The following is a 27,394-nucleotide window of genomic DNA, read 5'->3' as shown; positions in this document are numbered from 1 at the left end:
GCATGAACACAAACTTCCAGCTAACTGACACATTTCTCAGAAATAACATGGATTCTAATGATTCTGTGAAGATACTACATCCAGAAAAGCTTATCAAACAATAGATTTTCTTTTCCGAAATGTGCAGGGTCAGAGGATGAGTGACCAAAAAGGAAAAAAGCCATAGGGTTACAGGTGTATTTAAAGAATGAAAGTCTCCAGCAGACTCGGCATGGAACTACCCAAGTATTTCAGCAACAAAAATTATTTTATCTATATAGAATAAGTGTTAGTATAGAAAATAACATTTTAATAGGATATAAATTTAAATGAAAAAATGGTAAAGTTGAAAGGCTTTGTTTTTACTTTTTTTCAAAGTGAAACACTTCAATGTTATCAAAGCAAAATGAAGAATTCAGAAATACTAATTCTGATATTTTTCTATTAAAACTACTGCTGGAAGCAGTATTTTCCTATGACATTTTGAAGGTCTATAGTTTTCAAGAGAGAATTGTTCCATTACAAATTCTTCGTCCTCCTTTGCTTCTAAATGAAAGACTCAATTTAAGAAAATATTTAATTCCATAAAGATGTTGGATGAAAAAGTTCTAGAAATGGCTTCCAGACCAATCTTCTGTTACTTAGGTGTAAACAGAGTAATATGCTCCTCTCCATATTTACAGCCCTCTTAGAGCAGATAAAAGTGGGAATAAAACTCACAGTCTTTGGCTTCGCAAGGTATGATTACAGTAATGAACCAGAAAGACAGAAAGGAGAACAGATGTAGTGTCCAATACTGAGTAAGAAAATAAACATGAATAATTCATAAGGAAGAGATTAGAGATGACACAGTCAAGAAAACCAAGGCCTCCAAAGTTTATTGGGATGAGAGGCAAGAGGGGATGGAAAGGGAATGTCATCCTCCAAAGTGCTGGAGGAATGTAGCAATCTGGCATTTCCAGACGGTCTTAGAGGCTGATTTGTTATGATACTGATGTCCTGCCTTGAATTTTAGTCAGGTAATTACATTTGGCCCATTCTGCAGTTCTGTTTTGCTGTGGTTTTCTTTGAGTCTTTTCCTGAACTGTTGCATAGCATCACTGTGTGAAGTGCTGGCTGCTGCTTTTCCATGGTCCTCTGTGGGGTGCAGGATCTATGTGTTTAGTCAGTGTTTCAAGCTATTAAGCACTTAAAGTTCTGTTTGGGTGGCTGTACTAGGCAAATGTCAGATATGTTTTTTGTCCTCAAACCTCAGTGGCATTTAAATGCTCACTAAGTGGAAAAAAAAGTACTACAGGACGAAAGTTACTGATATTGAAGGGGAAGGGAGTAAATCACAGATATTTAACTCCATTTTTTTGTGCTACCTAAGCAGAACCTGGATCAAGAAAGGAAACTGGACTATTTTATGCTAATTTAAATATAGCCATAGAATGTGTTAGTGAGTCTTGTTTTTCTAATTCTTTCATATCACAAGGTGGTAAAATTCCAGAAACATTCAGTGAGTTTATGCCTCTGCCATCAAAGGAGATACATTTACCTTGCATTTAAAAGGCTTGACATCAGAGTGAACAATCATATGTGCCTTGAGAGTCTGCTTTTGCACAAAGCTCTTGAAGCACAAATGACATTGATATGCTCTGATATTGGTGTGGATCAGGACATGTCGCTTCATGTTGGCCAGCAGAGTAAATTCCCGGCCACAGATTCCACATTTGTGCTCTTTCACACCCTGTAACAGGAAAAAAAAAAAAGAAAAAGAAAAAAAAAAAGGACTAGTTTGTAGATTACATTTTCAGTATGGCAATATATGAATTGTTCATTCTGCATTAGCAAAGCAGGTAAGCAATTATTTTGCCTTTAACATCATTTGCTCTAGTAATGGACATATTTTTTTTCTTGGCAAGTTCTTACAAGAGTCTGAGAAGCAGAGAAGGAAAACAAAATCTAAGCTTAATGAAATAAGGAGTTTTGTTTCCATTGCTAAATTTACAAATCCATGAGACATAGTCAATAGCACAGCTTCTCTTTCCTTCTCTACAGCTTATGTAAGGTACTGGTCAAATGTGAACACTTGTGGACCAAGAATAAAAGTTAGCCAGTTAAGAGACTGAAGAAGTGCCTGACTATGGTAGTTTAACATCACTGGCTTCTAACAAAGATTTATCCCTGTTTTGAAGAAACAATTCAATAATCAGAGATAGCTGAGAAGTAGTTAAGCAATATCACCAAATAATGATCTACATATTATATTCACTGAAGAGAAAATAATTTTTACTCTTTGCGGGACTTGCATTAACCATAACGGAGTGACCTGTTTTATCTGGTGTTTACAGGATGTTTCTGTCCTGTTTTATGTGGTGTTTACAGAATGTTTCTGTCACTCTCTTTACCATACAATCAGTTTGCCAATAAACAGATAAGTATTCTTGGTCATACTTATATGGTCTAACTGCCAACTTCTCAGAGTCATTCACATGCTACAAAAATCAATGAATTTTCCACTAAACCTTTTAGGAATTCGAGTATAACTTGCTGCAAGTAGTCAAGATTTACCAGTGAAGTGCCAAGAGCAATTATTCATCCTGTAGGCCGCATTTACAAAGAAGACATGAAATGCCAGTCTCTTTTGTGCCAGTCAGTGGTTTTTATAGAGTTAATTGCAGATCTGAAACTGTGAACACCCACAGCGACTCTCAGCATCCAGCTATCTGATTTGAGGCTGCATTTGGGCAGCTAAGTACTGTTAATTATGTTCACAGCTGAATCCACCTGCAGCTGTGGACAAAGAAGGAGAAGCTCTCTAAAGGCTCAAGGACATTGCATTTCCTATGACAAAAAACTACGATGTTTTAAATTAATAGAATTTTGTATGGTAAATCCAAAGACCAGGGAATCTCCAAAGAGGGCAGAAATGGTAATAGCATAGTAAAGAAGAAAAAGCAAATGTGGAAGTAGAGGTTGTTCAAAAGAAAATGTGCCTGTAAGACTGAAATGCTGTAGCTTTCTGTATTTTTAATGTTTTTCATATAAATCTAAAATGGGTGTTAAAGGAAAAACATACTCAAAACTAGAAACAATTTTTATAAAATATGTCATTTTTATGCATTTATCACATTTTTATAATGGTGGATAATAATTTCAGACATTCTTGAATGGAGCATTTATATTTTCACATTTTTTTAGGTGGTGTTTTCTGGATGTGTTCCAAAGCCTACTCCTAGTCAAAACTGACATAGCTGTCATTACTGACAGCCATGGTAAGACTGCCACTTAATACAAATTGGCTGGGATTACGGTCCTATTTGTCCACTTCCATTAACTGGCATTTAGAATAATTTCTACACAAACAGGAATTTTTCTTAGGTTATTTTTTTCCCCCTAAATGTCTCATTATAATGATTCTTCAAAATCTGATGAGTAATAATATGCTTTCTTCTGCTGCGTACATACAGCCTACTGCATACCACCTACTTCCCAATTAAGGGAAGCAAAAGAATACATATATATTTCAGAAGAAAATTTCTGTTAAAACTTTTAGGAGTTAGACAGCTCTGCAAAATCAAATTATTTCACAGAAGGTCATTCTGAAAATAAATCCCAGAAACAGAGATGTGAACGCAATTATGGGAAGCAATACAGGTGGTTTAATTGAAGTCCTGTTTATAACAAAATGTTTTTGCATTTTTACTTTTATAAAGTAAACTTACTTTTACTTTTCTGTTTTTACTTAAGATTTTCAGAGACATCTAGGTTCCACTGTTGTCAGTACTGCTAAGACTTCTGCTCTGCACAAAATCCTACTGCCAGCAAATGGCCAGCATGAGGCTTTATAGACTGGTCACCTTCCCTCTGTGGAGGTAGGTGGATCTTTAGCATTCTGTAATCTTTGTGCTACTGTCTGATACAAGGTGAGAAGACAACATGTGATGGCTTACCTTGTGAGTTAGGGAGTGCTGTTTGAGGTGGTGGGGCTGCACAAACTCCATGCCACATTCAGTGCAGATATAGGGACGGATGTCTTTGTGCTTCATCATGTGGTTTTGCAGCTGACTTGGGTACTGGAAGGTCTTATCACATTCAGTGCAATTGTACTGTATTGGGCCACGGTGGGTTGTTAAGTGTCTCTTCAGCTGGGCCAGGGTGGGGAAGTCCAGACCGCACTCCACACAAATGTTCTCTCGGCCACTCTCATGCTTGGACTCGTGTGCTTTCAGCTCGCTGGGATAGGCAAAACCTCTGCCACAGATCCTGCAGTTGTAAGGCTTGATATCACTGTGTTGCATCATGTGTCTCTTAAGGTGACTGGTTTGAGTGAAAGCCTTGTGGCACACCTGGCATTTGTGTGGCCTCGTGCCCTGGTGTGTAAGCATATGAGTGTGCAAGTGGCTCAGCTGCTTGAAAAGCTTGCCACATCGGGAGCAAGCATGTGGCTTAATGCCGCTGTGCCCCAAGATATGGGTGACCAAATTGTACTTGGATGTGTAGGACTTCTCACACATGGGACATTGCCAGCGTTTCTGTTCACCCCCAACATCAACGTAGTAGCTGTCATCTATCTGAAGGTTGACATCTACTCTTTCCACTTTCTGTTTATTTTCACCACTTTCTCTCACTTCTGCCCTCCTGAAGGGTGGCTCTGGAGGCCTTTTCATTTGAATGGGGTTCCTGAAGTGAAGGTTTGGGGGCACAATAAAAGGAAACATTAAGCCAGGATGGACTTTAGGATAATAAGGGTAAGGAGCCTGCATGAATGCTGGACTACTGGGCCATGCCATGTTAGGCTTTACTGGTTCTTGCTTAATGGGCTTGGCTCCAAAATGCTCCAGAGTTCTGTAGAACTGAAAACCAAAGTTGCAGAGGTCAATCATCTGGGAACTGTACTTGGGCTGTACTGGCTGTTGAAACACCAAGGGAAGACTGGAAGACCCTATATCATTTTGATCTTCAGGTCTGTGGGGTGGTGATGAGGAACCCTCAAGAGCAATAGAAGGCGGCATTTTTGTTGGCATGCTCTTGCGTTTCCGAGACCCTCCTTCCAAGGACCCCTGAAAACTTTCCATGTCTCCAATAGGAGGAGGGCCATAGCGGAAATGTGAGAGGTGCTGTCTGAATTCTTCACCAAATGGTGTCGTTCTGTGTGGCTTTGTAACAGGGCTCAGTGGCGGCAGGCAACGGGAAAAGGGAGAGGCTTGTGTATTGTCCACATTAAAACCTGTGTCTTCGTTCTTCAACATATTTCTTTCTTTCTTTTTTTTTTTTTCTTAAAAAAAAACAAACAGACAAACAAATATATTTATTTCTTCCTGTTCTCCTGGGGTTAACAATTTATTGTCTAGTTCATTGGTTTGGAGGTTGCATTTTTTTTTTAATTAAATAAAACTGAGCATGTCCTGCTTAGGCCCATATAAGATGAAGAACATTTAAAGCAGAATTAAATTGTCTAGTGGAGAAAAAAGAATCTTTGGTCTTCCTGTGGTGCTAATGGTGGTTTAAATCAGGTTTGACTCATACAACATCTTTGAAACATAAACATGTTGTAACATGACACTCTACTTAGCAGCTGATTCTGTGTGGCAACGTTTCTGATTAATTTAATTTAGCCAAGCTATTTGTGGGCAAAGTCCTGTCCTTGGCTGTACATGCACAGGCTCTAGAAATTGGCGGTGCATCTAAAGGATATGGCAATACAAACAATAATGTGCACATTTATTATGGTTGTGACATGAAAAATCAAAGCCAAAAACTTTAAACTTCTTTGTATCATTAGCATGTGCTGCTGTGAGAGAAAACAATGGCCAAGTGATCTAAGGACACTGTGTACCATCAGGTTTTGTGCCGTGTTTCCTGGCTTCTCTCACTTTGTATTGTAATAAGAAGGTGGAGATTAATTTATTTTCTTTGTTTTAATCCCAGCGATATTTACCTGGCAGATTTAGGGGAGGAAAGCCTCTGACCACTGTCTGAACTGCATTATGGACATAATCTAAGTTTTTTTATTTGTTTGTTTTTTTTGATTCTTAGCAGGAGCACAAATTTCAACAATTACTGAGGTTTCCAGAATAACTGACACCTCAGAATGCTCAGATACTTTCTAATGTTACAGTGTGACAAAGATTAATAATTGTCCTCTGACAAAAATTATGTATTCCACTGATTGTATAGAAAGCTTCTTCTGAATTTGGAGTTAATCTAAAATACTAGTTTTGAATTTTGCTTCATCTTAAACAAGGCTGCTACCTTTTGCCTTGGCTCTGTAGCGGTGGTCTTATCCAAATGTGTATGTGTATATGCCTGTGTCTATGTACATGCATCTGTCAAACCAAGCAGGGGTTACTTTGGAAAAGTAGACATATTTTCCCTCTATCACTTGTGTCATGTTGATGCAATTTATAGCACCATTCTTGGCAATGTTGGGTGGAGAGTATGAAGGTGTTTAGAGTAATAAAAACACTCATGTTTCGTTTTTGGGAAGATCCATGCTGGATAAACTGGCTCCTAAAGATAGATAAAAGAACATCTCTGTGACCTAGTTAGGCTGTAGACAACAGAAGGCATCTTAAAAACCTGTTTGCAAACAGAGTACTTCTATTTAATAGAGTAGATTTTCAAACTATCTTTGAAATACTGTGTGAAACCAAGATTCAGTGTCAAAACTTTAAGATGGAAACTTTAGACAAAGGGATCAATTAATGCACAGAAAAGGAACAAAGAAGGGAAAATTGTAGGATCTCTAAATTGATGATTATTAAAACATTTGGGATAGAAGGCAAGGCAAGGCAAGGCAAGGCAAGGCAAGGCAAGGCAAGGCAAGGCAAGGCAAGGCAAGGCAAGGCAAGGCAAGGCAAGGCAAGGCAAGGCAAGGCAAGGCAAGGCAAGGCAAGGCAAGGCAAGGAAAGGAAAGGAAAGGAAAGGAAAGGAAAGGAAAGGAAAGGAAAGGAAAGGAAAGGAAAGGAAAGGAAAGGAAAGGAAAGGAAAGGAAAGGAAAGGAAAGGAAAGGAAAGGAAAGGAAAGGAAAGGAAAAAGACCAATTAAGCCTAGGGTCAACTAAAGCTAAGGTAACTATGTAATAACTGTGCCAAGATGTGACTTTCTGTCCCTAGATCATTGAATTTCAACATATGTATGTGTACACACTATATATATACACATATATGTGTGTGTGTTTGCACATGCATATTTAATATATATAAATGTGTGTATGTGTATATGCACATTTCATAACAGTGAGGACTGTTAGGGAGTATGCATTCAGATATGTTTCTTTGTCACTCTAACTCCCTAGGCAGAATAAGGAACAGGTAGATCTTGACGATTCTTTAGATACAAAGGCTTGACTTATTTAAAAGGGAGAAGTGGAAAGAAATCCTCTGAATACCAAAAAAGATTCCACTTCTTTCCAAAATGGAAAAGTATTTTTTCAAATTTCATTATACGCAATATTAAACTCACACAGTTTGAACATAAAATATACCTGTAGATCAAAATCTCCCCTTCAAAGTATGGGCTTGTCCCTCAAATGTCTTTCATCTTGTGTTTCTGATTCTTTAGCAGCAAAATGAGTATAAAACACTTCAGAAAGCTCACAGCAATTGAGAACCCAGCTATGTTATTTACTGGCTTTGTTAGGTTATTGAAATGCTGCCAAAAATACACAGAAGTGACAGTGAGTTCTGTCTAATTGCTCTCTTGTCTCTTGGCTGCCAGTTCCTCCTTTATTCCACAGTCTATTTTATGCAAAATTTCAATCTATCTGGAACACAGAGTTATGGCAAAAGCTGTAGAACTGCTTGCAGTTTCTAGAAAGTAGTAATTTCCATGCACTACTAACCTTTGGTGGCTTTCACTGAGTGTATGGTTTTATTCTGCTGTCCATGGCTACACACATTGTGGGACCAAGCCTACAAATGAAAGTTTTTAAAGTTAGTGATTAGTACAGTCGGAGTGGTTATGTATAATCAGACAAAAGTGTATCCAGGAGGGGGGGAAATGTACAGATTTACAGTCTAAAAACATATTATCTTGCTGCTTTTATTTTTACCTCCAAAATGCCAAGCCCCATGTCGTAGAAATCCTCTGAGAAAAGAGTAAATCTGGCCTGTCATTTCATCTCCTTTTCTGTTGGTAGCAAACCTTTGCTGATTTAAATTTGAGACCCGATCTTCACTGTGATCAGAATTTAATATCATAAAAATGTGAGTCCTGAGGAAACGCCAGAGACTGCAGATTTGACCACCATGCAATAAATAGTTCTCTCATACATAAAGAGTCCTAAATGACTACTGTACAGAACTTTAAGCTCTTAATAGTACTTTTACCATTATTTTTGTTTTATCTGATTCTGGAGTAGCCGATCTCATGTTAGTACTTAATGATAAGTAAGGGAGTAGGAAGTGATGAATTTTTGTGTTAAATATCTCCTAGGGACATTTTTATTTATTTTTTTATTTATTTATTCCTATATAAGCACTTTAAGGCATTGAATCATTTAGGTTGGAAAAGACCTCCAAGATCATGAAGTCCAACCATTAACTTCAAAAGTCTTTCCTTGCTCAACACGTAGTTATTTAGGATGGAATGCTATGTAGAACAGTGTCGTGATTCTAAACGATGAGTTCAGTTTAAATATGGATAACATTAAACATTCTAACTTTTATGAGCAGTATCCCAGCTTTTCAGTTTTGAAAATTTGGTGTGGAAAGTTCCCTGAGACAAAAGTTTCCATGCAATGTTGGCAGTCAAACATTTAAAAAGCCTAAACCTAACTCTCCAGAGCAAAGGGATAATTTCTTCAGAACAGACAGGCACACTCACACGTCTTTATGTCTACATAAGTAAGTGTATTTTGAAATACATTATTTTGAAAAATAGAGCCACAAATAAGCTTTTTTCTATGACCTTTCAGAAAAGAAGGTCTACAGAGAGTTCAGATAGTTGTGGAGGTATTTCCAAATTAGTCTATCTATGCAGCAGCTAATAATGTTAACTTCCCTGAAAGAGGAAGAGATTTTAACACAGAATATGAATCACCATTTACTTTCTCATTTCCAGCCATCGTATTTCTAAAGACAAAGGATAACAAAACAAAACAAAACAAAGTGTGTAAACCATGCTATTCACTCTGCAAGTACACTCATTGTTATAGTCCATAGTTAATATTCCCTACTGAAGTCAACAGTAAAATTTCTTTAGACTTCAGGAGAACCAAGATTCTGCTTCCTGTATGAAAGTGCCTTCTATCTATAGAATAATAATAAGCCCAGTAATACAAATGTGAGGCTATGAAGCTGCTCCAGCTTAAATACAGATTACTACTATTCTGATTTTTTTTTCTTGGGCAGTGGAATTGTTAAAAAAAAAAAAAAAGGGAGACCAAGATGTGTGAGAGTGATATGTACCTTCTAACAAGGGGAAACAGGTTAATTAGTACAAGGTTTGGATTTGTATTTGCTATTTCAAATGAAGGTGAAAGAGAAGAGTTTGTAAGAAGTTTAAAGGTGGCTGAACAGGCCAGTTTCTCTAAGCTGGAAGAGATATTCTGTGTTTGATGAACATCTATGACTGTAGTTTCCTCTTGGGGCCTGAAAGATTGGCATCTATAAGAAAAGAATGAAATCTAACATCTGTTCCTGTATAGGATGTGGTGAGGATCACTGACAAATAACACTCTATTAGATTCCTTGGGCCAAAGTTGATCAGTCGAAGAGCTTGAGCCTCCTTGAGCAACCATATTATTTTTTTTTTTTCAAAAAAATAACTGTTATTACAGAGATGATTACGGTTGGCTTAATAGGTTTTATGGGATCTCCTTCATTTGGTTCACCCTTCAGTCTAGTTTTTGTTTTTAAATGTGTTCAGTCATACAGTTGTTCAATTAAACACCAGTCTTTACTTACTTTTCACTCACGTGTTATTTATGCAAAACTTACATCAGTCTCCAGATCTGACTAATGGGGCTTTACTATGCTGAAATTAATCTCATTTCAGCAGCGAAGCAGTGTCCCCTACCAAATCTATACTTCTTTGAGCTATTTGTCAGACTTTGAAAATCCCAGGAATACCTATACAAATGTGAATATATCCATTACTGGTAATCAGGTAATATTTAGTTGGTACACATCTGATCACGCCTTAAGATTTTCCCTGTTACTTTCCTTCAACGGCAACATGAACCTTCCATAAGCCCCTTTTTTCTTTCCCTTTTTCTTGTTCTCATATCTTCTTTCGTGCTGCTTTGTGTGTATGAGTGAAGTCCCACAATAACGTTGCCGTTCCCCATTTCCTTTTCTTTTGGGAGTTTCATAATTTCAGAGTTGGAAAATAATGAAGTGGATTTTTTAACCTTTAGTTTTCAAGTGTCTCTTATCTGTTTTGCTGTTTTTATGGCCTGTGTTGAGTAAATAGTTGGATTAGATTACGATATTTTTCTGTATCTGTAAAATCCATGCATCTGCTTGTCACTTGTACAATCAGATTGTTATTTGTAGGTACTGCCTCCGTGAACAATGCAAAAGCTGTAAACATGCTCAAAAGATTTAGAGTTATTTCTATACTAAGCTTTCTAGATATTGGTTCAAACTATCACTGTTCTTTGATAACTGGTTATTTGTACAGCTTTTTTCAAATAAAGGCATTTTATTTACTCTAGGCTTTAGTGATTGTACTTACTAGAGGAAGGCCAGAGGTAAAAGATCGTGATCAAATCTAAACCAGAATTTCTCTAAAATCAGAGCCAACCTTACACTCTTAATCATTAAAGAAGTCCATGGAAAATTTGTTTTTCATCTATCTTTTCTGGCTTCAATGTCCACATTTTCTTGCACACAAATTGGAAAAATGTGTTCCATTAACATATACTAAGTATATAGTAATATATTCAAAGTGAGTACACAAGCTGAGTATACGTTATATCCAGATTGACTGTATGTTAATATACAAATCAGCCCTGAAGTCCTTATGCTGTATTATTTGAAGCTAATGTAGAAGATCATCTACATTTTAAAATATGAGAACACTTTTTGTGCCACAAAGTGTAGCAGGGAGGAGGCAAAATTTTGGACTACCTTGCAAAAATAAACATGAATTTAGGGAAAGTATCCAAAATCAATGAGTGCAGATACTGATTAGGGACACACAAATATTGGGGAAGCCTTAAAATAATAGGCTTGAACTTGGAATAATAGACTTTGTGGAGTTTGGTCAACTCTTTTTCAATACCATTTCTACAAATATTTGTTTTCTCTCTCACATTCAAGTAGATCTGGTGTCAGATTAAGTCCATGGTTTAATCATCATCTTAATTGTATTCTGAGATAAGGTTTCTTGTTCCACACCTTTTATGAGACAGATATGTCTGCTTAAATGGAGAACTCTATCAAGATGAAGGTATTGCCATATATATTTCTCTTCACCTTTTGTATTGCCATCATTAATACAATTGGAATTGGGAGCAAGTAAACAATTGTTCGTGAAAATGGTCTGGAATAACTGAAAATGAGAAGTGGATGAGATCAGTTTTTTTCTTCCTACATTAATATGATAGTACTAAGGAGCTCAGTGTCTTTTCACTTCTCCCTGGGAAATTACCTTCATCTGCTGATATCAAGCTTCAGGATAAAACTTCTTCTTTCCAGCAAAAACATATTTGTCTCAGTAAATGCTTAGCAAATTAAAACTAATAGCTTTGGTAGCTCTTAATAGGACGTAATTCAGAGCTCAGTATAGTTTATGGCAAGATTTCCAATGAACTCTGAAAATGATCAATCATGATTTTCCATGCAATTTGTTACGGATTTTGTTGTACGATGGGATATGGAGTCATCTACACCATGACCAAAACTTGATACTTTTGGTAAATGCAGTGTATACATATGAAAAGTAATACCTGCCATCCTGAGACAGTGTGTTAACAGACAGAAACCTTTTCAAACAAAAAATGGAAATCATACAATTACACACCTAAGAAGTTTAACTGATTTAAAAAATCTGACACATTTAAAGTGCTGAACATGACACAGTAAACAGCTGCAACAAAAAGTGAACTTTCAAAGATATCTCATATATATTATATTATCCTTAATTATTATTTTTTTCCTTCAGTGATTCTGTTCTGGCGTATCTTCCTGGCTTCTTGTTCGAGGTTTGATCATTTTAGATACTCTGTCTGCTTTAGGAGCTCCTATAGCCACATACCTGCATTTTTGTAGTCTAGGAGATCATGCAAATGTAAAGAAATGGGTCTCTCAGCAAGGTGTGCAAGAGCTCCCTGCTTTGTTTGAATTTCATCTTTGTTATTCCCAAATTTTAACATTTTAATTTACATCGTTTTTCTTTATTTTAGCTTAGAAATACAAATGTTTGGGAAACATCTTGCCTGCACTTCTGCTAGAGCGGCTTTTGGAATCATCTTAGGTATATGTGCAACTTATTTTTCTACTCAGTTTTCAGGGAGCAAGATGTTATAAGCAATTTTACAGGAGTATAGTTACTTTGGTATCTCTTATAGTAGATAAAAGGCATAAAACAGTATAAAAATAAATGCATCTTTTTTTTCTTTCTTTTTTTTTTGTAACTTACATATCATTTTTTTGTTTTGATAATAAATTGAAAATATTAAATTAGATTTGAGATTTCCTTTGCTGAAAATCTGGAACAATCCTACCACCTACCCTGCCAAAAGCCAGGGCACTACCGGTGGCATCAGATATGTCTATTGAGTGGTATTATTGCACAGGGTAGTATATTGCATAATTTGCTTTTCAGTGGTGACATTGATTATATTCAAAGAAAATTGCCAGGTGCATTAGGGAGGTAGCCATAGGTATTTTTCTTCCATCCAATATGAGTGGTCTGTTCTCAACGCAAAAGTTTAGCAAAATATTTTGCTTTCACTCTTATTGCTCTTACTTATGTTTTGTCCTCAGTTTAGCCAAACTTTTGCTATCATTCTCATCTTTTTGTTGCTTTTCAGTTGCCTAACAAGACAGTTGGGTGGAGGTCACAGAGCAGTATGACTGGGTTAACCACTGAACATCGGCAATATTGTATTATTGGTAATGACCCTAGCATCCTAGCAGTACTTTACCCTCATGGATCATCTTTAATCACTTCAGTATCCATAAGAAGTGACTTTTGAATACAGTTTAGGCTTGCTGCTCTTTTGGCTTTTATTTCTCTTTTCCTTATCCTCCTTTCTCTCGTTTTTTTTTTTCTTCCTCTTTGTGAGTTTTCTTAGTTCTTCTCTTATGTTTCCTTCCCTCATCACTTCTCTGTTCCATCTGTGGTTCACACCCTCTCTGCTTCTCTATTCTATCTACTAAAATGGCCAGTAACACATAGATAACCTGGATAATGAAGTGGATGTTAAGTTCACAGGCTTCGAAATGTTAGCTGGTTACATCACCCCAAACCACAAGTATGTATGGTGTGATCCTGCAAGGTACGGAAGATTATGAAGTCTAAAAATGTCTAAAGGGACAAAGATCATATGTCCTCAGCTGAACACCTTAATCTCCCCAATTCTCTGCTACCAACAGAGCATTCAAGGCTATGTTTGGGTGGGGAGGGAGGGAACAGCCATTTGCTGGCAGATGTCTAGCTCTAGACCCACAGCACAGCCATGCCCCACCTCTGCCTACAGCAGGGCAAATTCTGGCCCAAATTCTTGCTTTTCTTTTTCCCTCCACAGATATCTGTTCAGTGTAGCCTAAAATTTAGATGTTGTTGAGATGCAAGAGGATGTAAAAACAGCCATATCAGCTCTGGGTAGTAAAGTAGCTAAACCAAGGTCTTGTGAAGAATATAAGAAACAGGAAAAGGTACAGTGACAACTTCCCAGCATGGTCGTTGGGCCTCCAGCTCTCTGTGGATCAGAAGTTCCCTGACCTAAGAATGGTGTCTTCAGATTTATTTTTTTCTTCTTCCATGAAGGGTGGATTTGGACTAAAGGTACTTAGTATAAAAATGTAAGGCTTTTTTTTTTTTCTTTTTTTTTTCTTTTTTTCTGGTGGGCTGAGGGATGTACAGAGATAAGGAGCAGAGGTAAGTGTCCTGGAGAAGTGAGGTATCTTTGACAGCTTTGATGGAGTGTCTTGTGCCTTCAGAGATTCAGGGAAGTGTCAGGACAGTGAGAGCTGCACTGTGCAGGAGGAGAGGGTGTAGACATGTCCACTTGCACTCTTCCTAATGTACATCTCTCTGAAACAGTTCTATTTCTTCTCCTTAAAGACCCGTGAAGCCCGTGGATACTGCAAGTCACTCCATTCGTGCCCCACTTTCCATCTCCCAACCACCCCCAAACATCACACCTCTTTCAGTTTCTCCCATCTTTAGAAACTGATCTTTTGCCACTGTACAGCTGGATCATTTTTGTTGATAACTATTGAACTGCATAGTCTGTATTGGTTAGCATTTTTCAATGTGCAAAGCCTGTTTTGTTGTTGTTTTTTTTTTCAAGAAAACAAGAAAGCTAAATATATTCATACTGTGACTGAAGGTCACGAGGTTACCTAGTGGTGAACTACTGCCTCAAAAACACTAACAAGCGTGTGGCTCTCAGCTATTTTTGAAGGCATGCACGTGCTTAGGTCAAGAAGAATTGTCTTAGGTACCCCAGGCTAATTTTGTCTATTTTAAAAAGAAAACAAAAAAGCAAGGGCATATTTTCTGAGAGAGTGAATCCAGCAAGGGTGAGTCCTGGAGATGAGGATAAATCAGTCTTTATACTGAAAATGTTTCAGTCCAAGAAAAGTACCTTAGCGAATTGTGCTCAACCACACCAGTCAACCTGAATGACTTCTCCATTGAGAAGAAAAAAAAAAAAAAGAAAGAAAAAAAAAAAAAGGAAGCTGAATATGTAGCCAAGCAATAAGTGCAATCACCCAGTAGGGCGAAGTACCTCAAACTTCCAAGTTTTCAATAGACCTCCTCCGGAAGAGACACATGGAGGAGTGTCCAGAGCTATCTCTAGAGAGGATGGAGTCTATAGCCCATAACTACCCTTCCTGACTTCTCTCTACTCCCTGTCAGTTGGCATTTGCATTTTTGACTGTGTAATGGACAATGGCGTTAGAGCATCCTCCTATAGCCAACAAAGAGCAGGGTTAGCCTCACAGCCTTGGGCTCTAGTCAGAGTGCTCCCTTAAGAGGTTAGGGATGGGAGTCCAAATCCTTCATGGGGGAGGAGGAAAATGAATCAAAGTCTCTCACTTCATCGTCGTTATATTTTGCACTGTATTTGATGCCACGGTTCTATCTTTAGCTTCATATAAATATTTTTGAAGGACTGGGTCCCCAAAAGCTTTTGGGCATAGGCATACTGAATTTCCAGACCCTGTGCAAACTTCAGGGCTGGCAAGAAACGATTGGGCAGGACAGTGGCATCAGGAGCACATACGCTAGAAGAGCTTCAGTTGTGCAAAGCTTAACCTGTGCCAGCAGACTGTGTGGAAATGTAACTTGATTCTACTATCACTAGAAAGAATGACAGGTTGGCCAGCTGGTTTAACTTCTCACAGAATCACAGAATCACAGAATCACAGAATCACAGAATCACAGAATCACAGAATCACAGAATCACAGAATCACAGAATCACAGAATCACAGAATGGTTGAGGCTGGAAGGGACCTCTGAAGATGATCTAATTCTTCCTAAGTAACTCTCCTAATTTTTTCCCTGGTCTCATTCATGTCATACTGAAATCTTTATGGAAAAAAACGGTGAGTAGCTGAGAACAGGATCTGGGATTTGGCTACTATATAGTGATGTCAATAAGATATATTTCTTCCTTTTTTTAACTTGATAAAGAGTTCTCATGTTAGAGGCTGGAACCATGGATCTGCCTCTGCCTTTATAAAGTATGCGAAGTCACTTTAATCACTGTTTATGGAAGTCCTATCAATTCATCCCTGTTTCCTATCTACTTCCATATCTGCCATTGCAAATTAAAATTGTGCATTTTGGCTGATGACAGGGATCCTAAGTATTAAATAGTTTTTCCTCTGGAAAGTTATCAAATTGCACTAATGAAGTTTTAGGATTTTTTTTTTTTCTGAATATCAGATATTATGAGACAGGGTGAACTGAATAACAAATACATAATATAAGCATAAAGAGAGATCTGCTGGTAAAATAGTAATATTGAACAAAGTGCTGAGTTCTTGAAAGCATAGTTTGGACAGAATCTTTCCACCTACAAAGCACAACCGTTATGTATGGTAGAGTGAAGCTGAGAAGAGAGAGCTTTACTGTAGTATTACCTCAAAACAAATAATGGATCTATGCAGAACACTCAAAATAAGAATGATCAAAAAAGTATGCCCTTCCATAACCCTCATGCTGTTGTGCTAGGGGTGTTGTTTTGAAAATAAACCTTTCACTAGCATTTATGACCTTTAAAAAGGAAATAGATTGAGCTTTCCTTCCTACTGGAGTCCCAGTGTTGTTATCACCTCTATGGAGGCCAGAGAGATGGTCTGGTCTCCTCCCACCTCTTTGTTATCTTGAAGGGTAGCTGAGGGGCACTTTCAGTACTGGTTCTTCAAGCCAGCCCACTGGCATGCTTCCATGTCACTAGCAGTTAATGTATGAGAAAGCATCGGCACCTTCTGAATTCTGCACGTCATATGTGTAAAGCAACAGATACCTCAAAAAAGAAAGTAGCAGGTAAAATGTGTGCATATGCTTGGATAAAGGCAGAGGAAAAGCGTATAATATAGGAGAGCTTTCATACAAAGTTTCCAAAACAGGTTATATTTTTAATGAAAACTAGTTTTAATTAAACTTGGAGAATGTTGTTAGTCATCAGCAGGACCAAGATATTTTTATATTTATTTTTCTTTCAATTTGTTTCACACAGATCAAAATTCATAGTGAAACTGAAGGTTGATAAAGCAGTAATTATTGTGTGTTCCAGTAAGACACGCTTTATCCTACAAAAACTGAAAGAAGAGGATTTCATCCAGAAATTGACAGATATAGGAAAAATGTGTCTGCTACCAAACACTTCCCTTGGTGTCCAGTTCCTTAAAAGTAATTTCCCGATGATGCTTTCCTAGTCATTTAGTATAAATAGATTTGGTTTCAGTTGAAGTTCGAACAGACTTCTTGCTGGAAAAGCTGCTTTGTTGGGAAAAAAAAATATATTAATCTCTATTAAACTCTGCTAGATACTTCCAGTTAAGGTGGCTCAGTAGAGACTTAGCAATTTCCATCTGAACAGAAGTTTCAAGGAAATACAGCAAAAGAATTAGAGATGTGAGTGTCATTCCTAGGACACCATTGAGTTTATTCCATTGATACCCAAATAATAGTAGAGAACCCAAGAACCGTGGGCAATGAGACAGAGTTCAATATTATTCTTAAGGCAAATTACTGGGGCACTGGGAGGAAACTACTTGTGATATGTCTCCACTGTGATTAAGGAGCATTGTTTTCCAAATCTGTGTTAAAGCATTCAAACCATGCAGAACTAAAATATGTATTTATTGGTCAGAAAAAATCATCGTCATGTACATCTCACAATTGCATTCAAATGAGGGTTCATTATTTAAAATCAATTAAAATCAATTAAAAATCAATTTATTTTATTTTGTTTAATGAGCATTGTTCTTAGTTCTCAGTACAAAATTATATTTTTGACTATCATATGCCTCCAAGGAAGTAATTTAAGGTAACATCCCCTCTGGCTTTCCCTTCATCTGTGATGCTAAACTTGAATCTTCTCATTGCAAGAAGCAAATAGCAAGAAGCAAATGCTTTTTCCCTCTGATCCCCCAAAATTCATCCAGCATATAGCACTTAATTATTCTGTTAACTTTGAGAACATTTTAAAAATAAGAGCTAGTTTGTTGCCACATCTAAAGGAGATCTGAAATTTAAAACAAATTTTGTATAGCTTCTGTGATTTTGATCACTTGGAAAACAAGCCCCTGTGTAAATCAACTAAAAGGGAGAAATTCTTGAGGTTAATTATTTTAAACTGAAACAGATTTAAAATGCCAGTTTTACTGAATTCAATAAACTAGCATACGGAGTGGGAATGGCAGCTCAGACGTAGCCAAATGTCATCAGCAGATACTGGAACAGAGACTTGAGCTACAAACAAATAAAAAATTACTTTTTGCCAAAAAAAAAAAAAAAGTCAACACTGATATTTGAAATGAACACTGAAGTCTGAGATATGAAATTTCCACTTTAACATTAATCCTTCACCATTCGTGATGACAAAGGCTTATTTTGGTTACCAACTCAATTCAGATTTTCATCACGAGAAAAAAAGAAACCAAAAATCCATTACACCAAAGTGACTCCAATATAACTCTCTCAATCCCTTCCTTGACATAAGCTTGAAACAAATCATTATATTCAGAACTCTTATTCTTGAAAATCAAGCCAAGTGCCATGTACAAAAAGCAGAAGATTTGAGAGGAACTTTTGTTGTATTTTAGTAGGAATGGCAAGTGAGTTCATTCTTACTAAATGTCAGGCAATGGGACAGGTACTGTGGGACAGTACCCAAGGGTAAACATTTATATGAACCATGTTGTGACTTGCTGGCCCAATCACGTTCAGTGCCTTCCACTGAGTGCTTGTGCATGTTTGTTTGTTTTTTTTCTGTGTTTGATAGCAAACAAGCTAGTGAAAATCTCTGTAGTTGTTAAAGGGAATCCTGAGTCCTGATCACTTGCCTACAGAATCCAGCAGATTCTACTCAGTGACATTTCTTTATCTGTGGGTAGTGTTAGAAGGGTTTTCCTTTTTGTGGAACAGGAAAAAAGAAATTAACGTTTTTGAGATCAAAAGGCTTTGATTGCCTTTTTTTTTTTTTTTTTTGGCACAGAGTATAGGAGATCTGGAGGAGGGGTCATCCAGCACCAATTCTCTAATGCAAGTGACTGCTTCCATAGCACCTTGACAAAACGCTACCAACAGACATATAACATCTCTGGGAACCTTGATGACTTCATAAACAGACATATAACTCTTCTGGGAACCTTGGTGACTTCATATTGTGAATGGAGCACTACACAGAAGATCGGTTTTATCTAATATTCACACTGGTGCTATTTCTTGCTGTGATGTTACAGGAAAATAGTATTTTCCTGCACATTTACTAATGGATAATTTTAGTTACAGATAACGTTATTTTAGTTACAGATAACGTTAAGAGCACATTTTGGTCTACTTATTTTTCCAGCAGTTTCTCTGTAGCTTTCTATAATTCCTATTACAAGACAACAGCAAATAGTAAACTCAGCCTAAAACAACATTGGGTCTTGAATAAAATCATATAATAACTTAAGTTGAAAGGGAACCAAAAGGATCATTTATTCCAACTCCTGGCTCCAGACAGAACCACCCAAAAATCAGACCATGTGTCTGAGAGCGTTGTCCAAATGCTTCTTGAAGTCTGGCAGGCTCGGTGCTGTGACCACTGCCCTGGGGAGCCTGTCCCAGTGCCCGACCACCCTCCAGGTGCAGAACCTTTCCCTAACACCCAGCCTGACCCTCCCCTGTCCCAGCTCCATGCCGTTCCCTCGGGTCCTGTCGCTGTCCCAGAGAGCAGAGCTCAGCGCCTGCCCCTCCACTCACCCTATCAATTTGGACTAATATAGGATGCTCTTCATGTCTTCTGAAATCTGCACCAGGGAAACAACCCAGCCTGGGCTTCAGCGTATCAGACAGTTCAAACAAGTTCTGCTGTTCCCTGGAAGCTGATGGATGCTCTAGAAACATGTCATCTCTTTTCTTTTCATTTCCTGATTTATTTTTTTAATTACACTTATTTCTAAATTCTTGTAAGAAAAAGTAGACAGGTAGAAAAATATTCCTCTACCTGGAATTGTTAAATGAAAGACACTCCCTTTTCAAACAGCAGTTTCAAATAATTTTCATCTGGAGGTGAAACAACAAGGGGATACTTGCTTTAGAAAGCACCTTAGAGAGACGACTAAACCTGAAATAGTAATTATAATCCACAATGTGTTCTTCCCAGATATCATTAGAGTGGGCTTATTTAAATTTGGTTTAAAATTAGCATATTGGATGTTATTAAGAGCACAGATTCTTTCCAGTTTCAAAAACCTTGTGAAATGTTTGTTTTTCAATCACGTATTTCCAAGAGGAATAGTAGCATATTCAGCATAGAGACTTCCACAAAGCAGAACGATTTTCATCACAGTAAAAGGAGTCTGAGTTACATTGCAATTCTGTCCGCAGAAGGCAAAAGTGTAAGTGGCTTTTGCACAGCTAGGAAATAGCAAGGAACTGGTGAATGTCACTCCCAGCCAACACACTTGTGGCTTTTCTGAGCACCTAGTACCTGGCCCAGGAAGAATAAGCTGCTCCCTGATAAGAGGTGTAGACGTCTGATCCCATCCTAGAGACACTACACCTGCTTCTCTTAGCTCCTCCACCCTGTAAACACCATCCTGTGAAGTTCTGTCTATGCAGAGAAATTAAGTGGTTGCTATTCTTCACCAGGCCTCCAAACAGAGGAGTGAATAATTAATGCCTGCTTGCTGCACATTCACATCTCTCATAGTAAAACACCTAAAAATAACAGGTGGAAATGTATGACCCTGCTCATATTGCTTTTAACTTCAGTTCAGTTGTACCTTTCCCTAATTCATTACAGAAAAGCAATGTTATCAAAGTCTGAGACTCAGTTTACCTTGTAGCTTTTTGTAATTAAATTAACCTTCAAATTCAACAAACATTTTCTTTTCTCGGTGTTCACTGATTTCTCATGTTTCTAAAAGGTATGAGGAACTGGAAAGCTGGATGCTTGCAGGTTTACTTTTTATGAATATTATACGTTTTCAGGAAACACACTTTTTGTCCTAAGTTGTTTCTTTTAAATCAAACCAAAATTCATACGCATGAATTCATGCAAATCCACCAAGTAGAAGGAAAATGTTTCTGTGCTTTTGCTTTCATAGTAGAAAAAGGAGGGGAGAGAAAGCAAGAATAATAGCTTTTTCTTTCTTTGATTCAAATAATTAATAGTGTGCCTTTCTAACATACAAAGCAAGAAACAAGGAATGAAAGTAAAAAAAAAAAAAAGGTATTCGTATAATTTCTTTCCATAACTTTCAAAGCATGAAAATATTTTCTTTTCATATCTGATTACTTAGCTTAACTGCTTCCAGTGTCATTGAAATTCTTTACAACACATTAAGTGTTGTTAGTTCAGAAGGAAAATGTATGCCTTATCAGGGTCAAGGTAACACCAGTATAAAACCATTCATTTTAGAAAAACAAGTCACAAAAATATTAATCTTAGTAGGAACTGAAACAAAGATTAAATAATATTTCTTACTGGGTCACTAGCATTTTATAAGCTAGGTAACAAGGTATGGTGCCTGTCATACCTTGCCCTTACCAAAAAAACAAACAAACAAGCAAAAAAACAGATATCCATCATGAAATTCAATGTATTTTTTAAGTAACAGATATTAACTTTATTAACTTAGACCTCTTCTTTGGGTGAATGTCTAAACATCATGCTTAAAATTCCACTGAAACTTTTACAGTGTTGGAGAACTGCAGTCTTAGTTTCAGAATATCAGTTTTCCAACAAGAAAGAGGATAGCCCTGAGTCACCTTAAATCTTCACATTGTCTCTATAATTCTTTCTTCCCCAAGTTCATTTTCAGTGGTCTTTGTGAATGTTAAAGTAAAATGGGGAAAAAACTGCATTTAGGAAGAAAATGTTCTTTTGCTTTTAATAGCTGGTATATTGAAAACATTTATTGAGGCATAAAATCAGTCCATCAGACTATAGTGGTCTACACAGCAGTTGTAAGATCTGTTTGAAAGAGTAGTTTGTCTTGTTAGATCTATTACTACTGAGGGACAGGCGTTAGTGCTGAGAAAGTATGAATCATTTCTGACCAACTAATAAGAGACATTTCCTTACAATTTGATTGACATGTATCCTTAAATCATCATCACACAAAAACCCTATTATCTTACGCAGCTTTTACTGCTTTTATCTGTCAGGGTAATATTCTACTGACATATCTGTGTGAGTGGAGTGCTCCATTCAGATAGAGATGCCTTTCTGCTTCCTTGAGGCTTTGTAATATCAAAGATTAGAAACAGCAAGTGCTGTCTGGGGTAATCCATACCCTTCCACCTCTGTATACAAGGCTTGTTTTGGGTTGCTACCGTGATTCATCTCTCTGTGGCTCTTCCATTCTAAATAATGCATGTCTGTCTGCCCTAAAAGAATCACCTAAAAGACATGCCAATAAGTGCATCTGTAGGATGTACGTGGTGCCTCTCTGTCCAGCTGTATCTGACAGACACTGTTACAGCTTTTACCTGTGTGTTTGTTTGAAAGAATGAGAAATCAGTAAAAAATCATTAAAATTCAAAGATTAAAAACCTCCAGGTCAAAAATCTGTATTGGAGACTCCAAAATGTTACTGTGAGAGTAATTCAATGTCAGTATTCTGCATCCAAAACACAAAGTCTCAACGTTTTTCACCATTCAATAATCTGTCCTAACTATAAGAGGAAAATTGATTTACTGAAAGGCTTCTCTCAGTTTCTGTGCTTTTCACATCAGACCTGTTAACTTGGGATTTCCGTAGGCTAAAAATTCTTACCTTATCATTGCTGCCATCATTGATATAATAATTTTTTTTTTACTTATTTCTCAGAACAAACAAAAATCTGCCTATATTTCCTTATAGTTGAGAAAAAATGATCTGGAAATAATGGTTTTATATAAGTATACGAGAAAATATTAAACAATAAGACATGCATACACTGAGTGACTTCTTACTTTTGTGTGCTATCTGTATAGATATGGGTCTTAGCAATAGCAGTAATAAGATTTTAAGTAAAATAAACAAGAACATCTCTATTTTTATTCTTGGTTTATTGCTTCAATTAATTTTATTCTTTTTAATAGCATTGAGGTGAGTAACCAAAATTTCACAAACATTTCATTTGTACTAAGCTGGTGGTGGATCGTTACTCAAACTAGGCTCAGAATATACCCTTCTATGCTTGTAAATATCTGGAACATGTGGGATAAGGATAACACACCAGTCAAAAGTCTCTCTTCCTGACCCATCCAGAAAGATAGTAGCAGTACAAACTACCATTATACTAAACCACGTTACAGTTATCCTAACAATAAAATACATAACACACAAGCAAATAAGCTCCAAATGACTGAAGAAAAAGTATTATTTGAAGGAAAAAGAAACCTGAAAGATGAAATCTAAGAATGAACTTAAAAGATCAGGGTTGATCTTCATTATCAAATTATTTATCTTTCCTATTAAAATGATCTTTCTGTATATTTATTTTTAGGGAATGGGCTTAGAAATGACATTATCTGCTCTTGCCCTCCTAATACAAACATGATTTAATGTATTTTATATACTTCAGACAATCTCCTCCTTTTTACAGCCTCTCAGAGAATAAATGTATCATATGCATGGTCCTAATAAAGAATATATTAATGTTTCATATCTTCAAAACCAACATCTGTACCTAAATGCAGCAACTGGCTCTTACCTACAATGTAAACTGAACTTCTGAACTAATCAAATCAACACATAGAGCTGATTGCAATCTAGAGTAACACTCTGCAGTTTGAGGAAAACACAACAGAGTAACACAGTGATTTCCAAATACAGAGCCTATATATTTTTGAATGTTTTGGCGATTATTCTATTTGCCACTGGAATTAAAAAGTGGGTGTCCAGGTGTTTGACATGTAACTGTCAAAACATCTGTCAATGCCCTCTACTTGATATGAATCAATACTAGCCAGGTAAAGCATAATCCCAGGCATGCTAAGGAGCAGATGTGGCAAGCGGTTTTCATGGCAAGATGTGGCATTTTCTTGCTATTAGCAGAGAATTCTCTGTGGGCTAAGTATCATCCAGTAAGCCTAACAACTGGTGCCAAAATAGTCCGAGCGAGACCAAATGCTGAGCTACCGCATTCGAGAAACAAATTATTTACACCTCCTGTGGCCGGATCCATCTAATGCTCCTAGAGTGAAGAGAATCTACAACTTACCCAGGAATCGGGCTGAATTTGGGGTAGATCATTCCTTCCTATGGAAAAACTCGCAGACAGACAGAGGGGGAAGAAAGTCTGTTCCACTCATTTGTTGAGCTAGGGGTGAGAGCAGAGGGCTGTCCCAGGATGGAAGCGCAGCCCAGGTGTCCCGGTGGGAGCAGGACCAGGTCCAGGACCAGCACCAGGAGCGGAACTGGGGCCGCTCAGGATGCCTGCCAGCCCTCTGCGATGCCTGCCCACCCTCTGTGATGCCTGCCCACCATTTGGGGCTGCGCTGTCTGGGTTCTGGGCATTCTGTGGAGGATCCTGCACTTCAGAGAGCTTGGGTCAGAAGATGACCAAGCTCTCCCTTCTGCAGAGAAATGATCACCTGTCCCTGTTCTCTCCCCACCACTGCATTCTGCATTTATAAAAGCATGGGGAGAGGATTTTCTCGTCCAGTACTTGAAACATACTCTTGCATTCAATCACTCATTTTATGCTCTGCTTCTGATAGTTCTGCTACATTTATGCCTGACAAGAAAAACAAAAACAAAAACAAAAACCACCTATTTGTATCTACAACAATACAGATGACAAATAAGCAGACAACACCCGAATCCATTCTATTACTGATGCTAGCGATCAGCCTTGATGTTGTTACATACTGTGCAACATGAACTTTTTTTTTTTTATGTGAGAACCTGAAACTGTCTTAGCACATCTGAAATGTCACTGTTTCTAGACTATTCATATAGACGGATGAGTAGAGATAAACACATGGAATCATAAACACAATATATCTGAAGGAGAAAAAAAAAAACTACTCTCACTGTAGCACAGGTTGGTAGGTTGGCGCAGACTTCAGGAGTGGCAGATGATATATGAAATACATCAATCTGCATGTGACACAGCTTCTCTTGTTATTCTAGCAATGGCCCAGTGAAGCTTGCTGAAACAGTCAGGGTAAAGTGAGTGAAGCCTGTAACAAGATTCTACTAGGAGAAGTCCTACATACAAAATACACAGCAGATTATATTATGAATATTATCAGCCTCACTGGAAAACATTTTCTTCCCTGCACTGATTAAAATGCATGTTATTATGACCAGTATCTAAAAAAACAGACTATAGACATATGTAGAATTACTATATTGCTTGTCAATGCATATGATTATTATCTTCTTATCAGTTAAAGGTGTATATGATAAATGTCTTTTCTTATAAAAAGAAAAAAAATTATATATATATATATCTCACTTCTAAAGAGTTAACCATAAAAGCATTTTTACTTAACTTACCAGTTGTTGAAGCTGGAAGGAATCTTACCCTAAATCTAAACTCTCTACCTGCTCTCATGTTGGTAATCTCTCTCTCTCTCTCTCTCTCCCTCTCCCCCCCTGTGCAGAGATTGCAGTAACTTAGAAAACTAGCAGGGACAGTGTTTCAAATGACTTAAGAAAGAGAACAGGAACAATCATTTCGTTCTCTTTTTTTCAGATGAGTACAGTACCTTCAGAAAGAAGGAAGGAAGGGAGGGGAGAGGAAGTCAACAACCCTTTGCTTTCCTGCAAAAAAAATAAGGAAACAGCAGATAGCAATCTCATTTTCTCTCAAACAAAATGTTTGGAAAAATAAATACAACCAAACCAAAAGGAATTCCTCAAGTATTATATCTGCATTATTGGCTTCATAAAACCTACTTTACAGCTTGTTATGTGCAACTGCATTAAAACAAATGAATTTCCGAAGTAGTGTCTAGGAATAAGATGCCCATATCTTACGCAGAACAACCAGTCTTAAGTTTGCATAGACAATTCAGGCTTTTGCTTTAGACAAGGAGTGATCATACATGGAGCGATCATACGTGTATACACATATCTTGTTTTCACAGAGATATAAGTACAGATTTCCTAAATCCCCTCTTTACTGTGCTTGTAAGAAAATAGCAGGTTGAGTATTTACAGAACGCTGTCAGTTAAAATGGAAGATGGAGGGGACTGTGAAAATGGTACAAATCATAGCTTGCTATTGGAGTTGTAGTAACAGGTAATTTATCTCAAAGATTTGCAGTATATAGAAGGAATCCTGATTTATAAAAAACCAACAAAACAGTATGTGCTGTGTTCTAGAACACATTTTTACTTTGCTTTGTTTTTTTCTTTCCCCATTAAACATATTTTGACAACCAGATACTGGCCAGCTGGCTGGAGTTATACTTGGGATAAGTTTAATCCATTATGTGGTTTTGTTTGTTTGTTTTCCCCCAGCTTTATCTATCATTTGAAATCCACTGGTAGGGAATAGATGTTCCCTTTTTCCCCTAATAATTTGTTGTCATTCTACTGTTCTTGCCATTAAACACCTTCACATTGTTGCCAGGACTCTGTTTTCAATTGGCATTGCAATGCAATACCTAAGACAGTGCTGTTCATGAACGAGAAGCTCAGTGCTGAGTTCTGTGAAAGACGGTGAAACAAAAGGAAGGCCATTTCAAATGGCCCTCTCTTATAAATTGTGCATCCGGACTTCACTGTATGTTTAAAAGCTAGAGGAATGCTACTGAAGCAAACTGAGTTACAGCTGTAAATCTATGTTAATGGGAGGACAAGTTGGTACAATATCCCATGAAGATTATCATTTCTTTTTTGGTACAATTAGAAGAAGCTACAAATCATAGGAAGTATATCTTTGGCATCTGTGTTCCTTCATGCAGTTCTTGGTGTTATTTCCAGAAGACGTCTAGCAGCAACTTGAGGAGTCTTTCATTTCAGTATTCAGCAACCAAAAGCTTTGACTGTGAACATCAGCAGCTGACAGAGCAGTTCAGGTGCTATGGATGATCTCTGGACTTGCAGCATCACCAGTGTTTCCCGGTGTTGAGAGGTGAATAGTAAAAGCAAAAGAATGCAGTGTGCTAAAGGAATATCCTGTAAATGTACCTAATAATCCCTTAGGGAGAGAGTTCTAGTGCAAACCAAGTACAAGCAAAATAAAGGGGCACAGAAAGCCATCAAATTAATGGATCATGCTGTGAGGTCAGCCTAATAGATGAAAAAGTTTGATTTTGTTTGAAAGTAGTTTTCAATTGTCACCACGAATTCTTAAAGATGATAGCAGCTGCCAGCTTTTTAAAGTTTATTTTATTTACTTATTTGTCATGTGTTCCACGTTAATGAGACCCTGAAGACTGCCATCAGACATCCTTTTGTTTCTCTTTATTGGGAACACATTGCAGTTTAGTCAAAAACCTACAATGCCCAACCTAGTATTGTTCTCATATAAGTCACTGAGGGTATGTGACTTCATTGACACAGACGTCCCTTACTGAGACAGCAGGTATCACTTTATTGAGGACGGCAAGGCTAAGATGCTGAATGCAAGCAT

At 37.3% G+C, this 27,394-nt stretch overlaps 1 protein-coding gene across 2 annotated transcripts in view; it reads right to left on the bottom strand.

The window, feature by feature from the left end:
* Positions 1-25,492, bottom strand: part of ZNF366 (zinc finger protein 366) — a 35,022-nt gene extending 9,530 nt beyond the window's left edge. Inside the window, exons 1-4 of one of the 2 annotated variants that reach the window (XM_066988094.1) lie at positions 25,309-25,492; positions 7,810-7,880; positions 3,918-5,240; positions 1,520-1,711 (exon numbers count right to left, since the gene is read on the bottom strand). In XM_066988094.1, coding sequence (XP_066844195.1) covers positions 1,520-1,711; positions 3,918-5,216 — 1,491 coding nt within the window. In that variant the 5' untranslated portion in view covers positions 5,217-5,240; positions 7,810-7,880; positions 25,309-25,492. Of the gene's footprint in view, positions 1-1,519; positions 1,712-3,917; positions 5,241-7,809; positions 7,881-24,025; positions 24,212-25,308 lie in introns of those variants that run through there. The other variant, XM_066988095.1, reaches the window with a different exon arrangement.
* Positions 25,493-27,394: the final 1,902 nt, after the last annotated feature.

This window comes from Anser cygnoides, chromosome Z (assembly GCF_040182565.1).
Source record: "Anser cygnoides isolate HZ-2024a breed goose chromosome Z, Taihu_goose_T2T_genome, whole genome shotgun sequence".
In the NCBI taxonomy this organism is placed as follows: Eukaryota; Metazoa; Chordata; class Aves; order Anseriformes; family Anatidae; genus Anser; species Anser cygnoides.
Note: the sequence above shows the minus strand (reverse complement) of the source record. Positions and strands in the feature narration are given on the sequence as shown.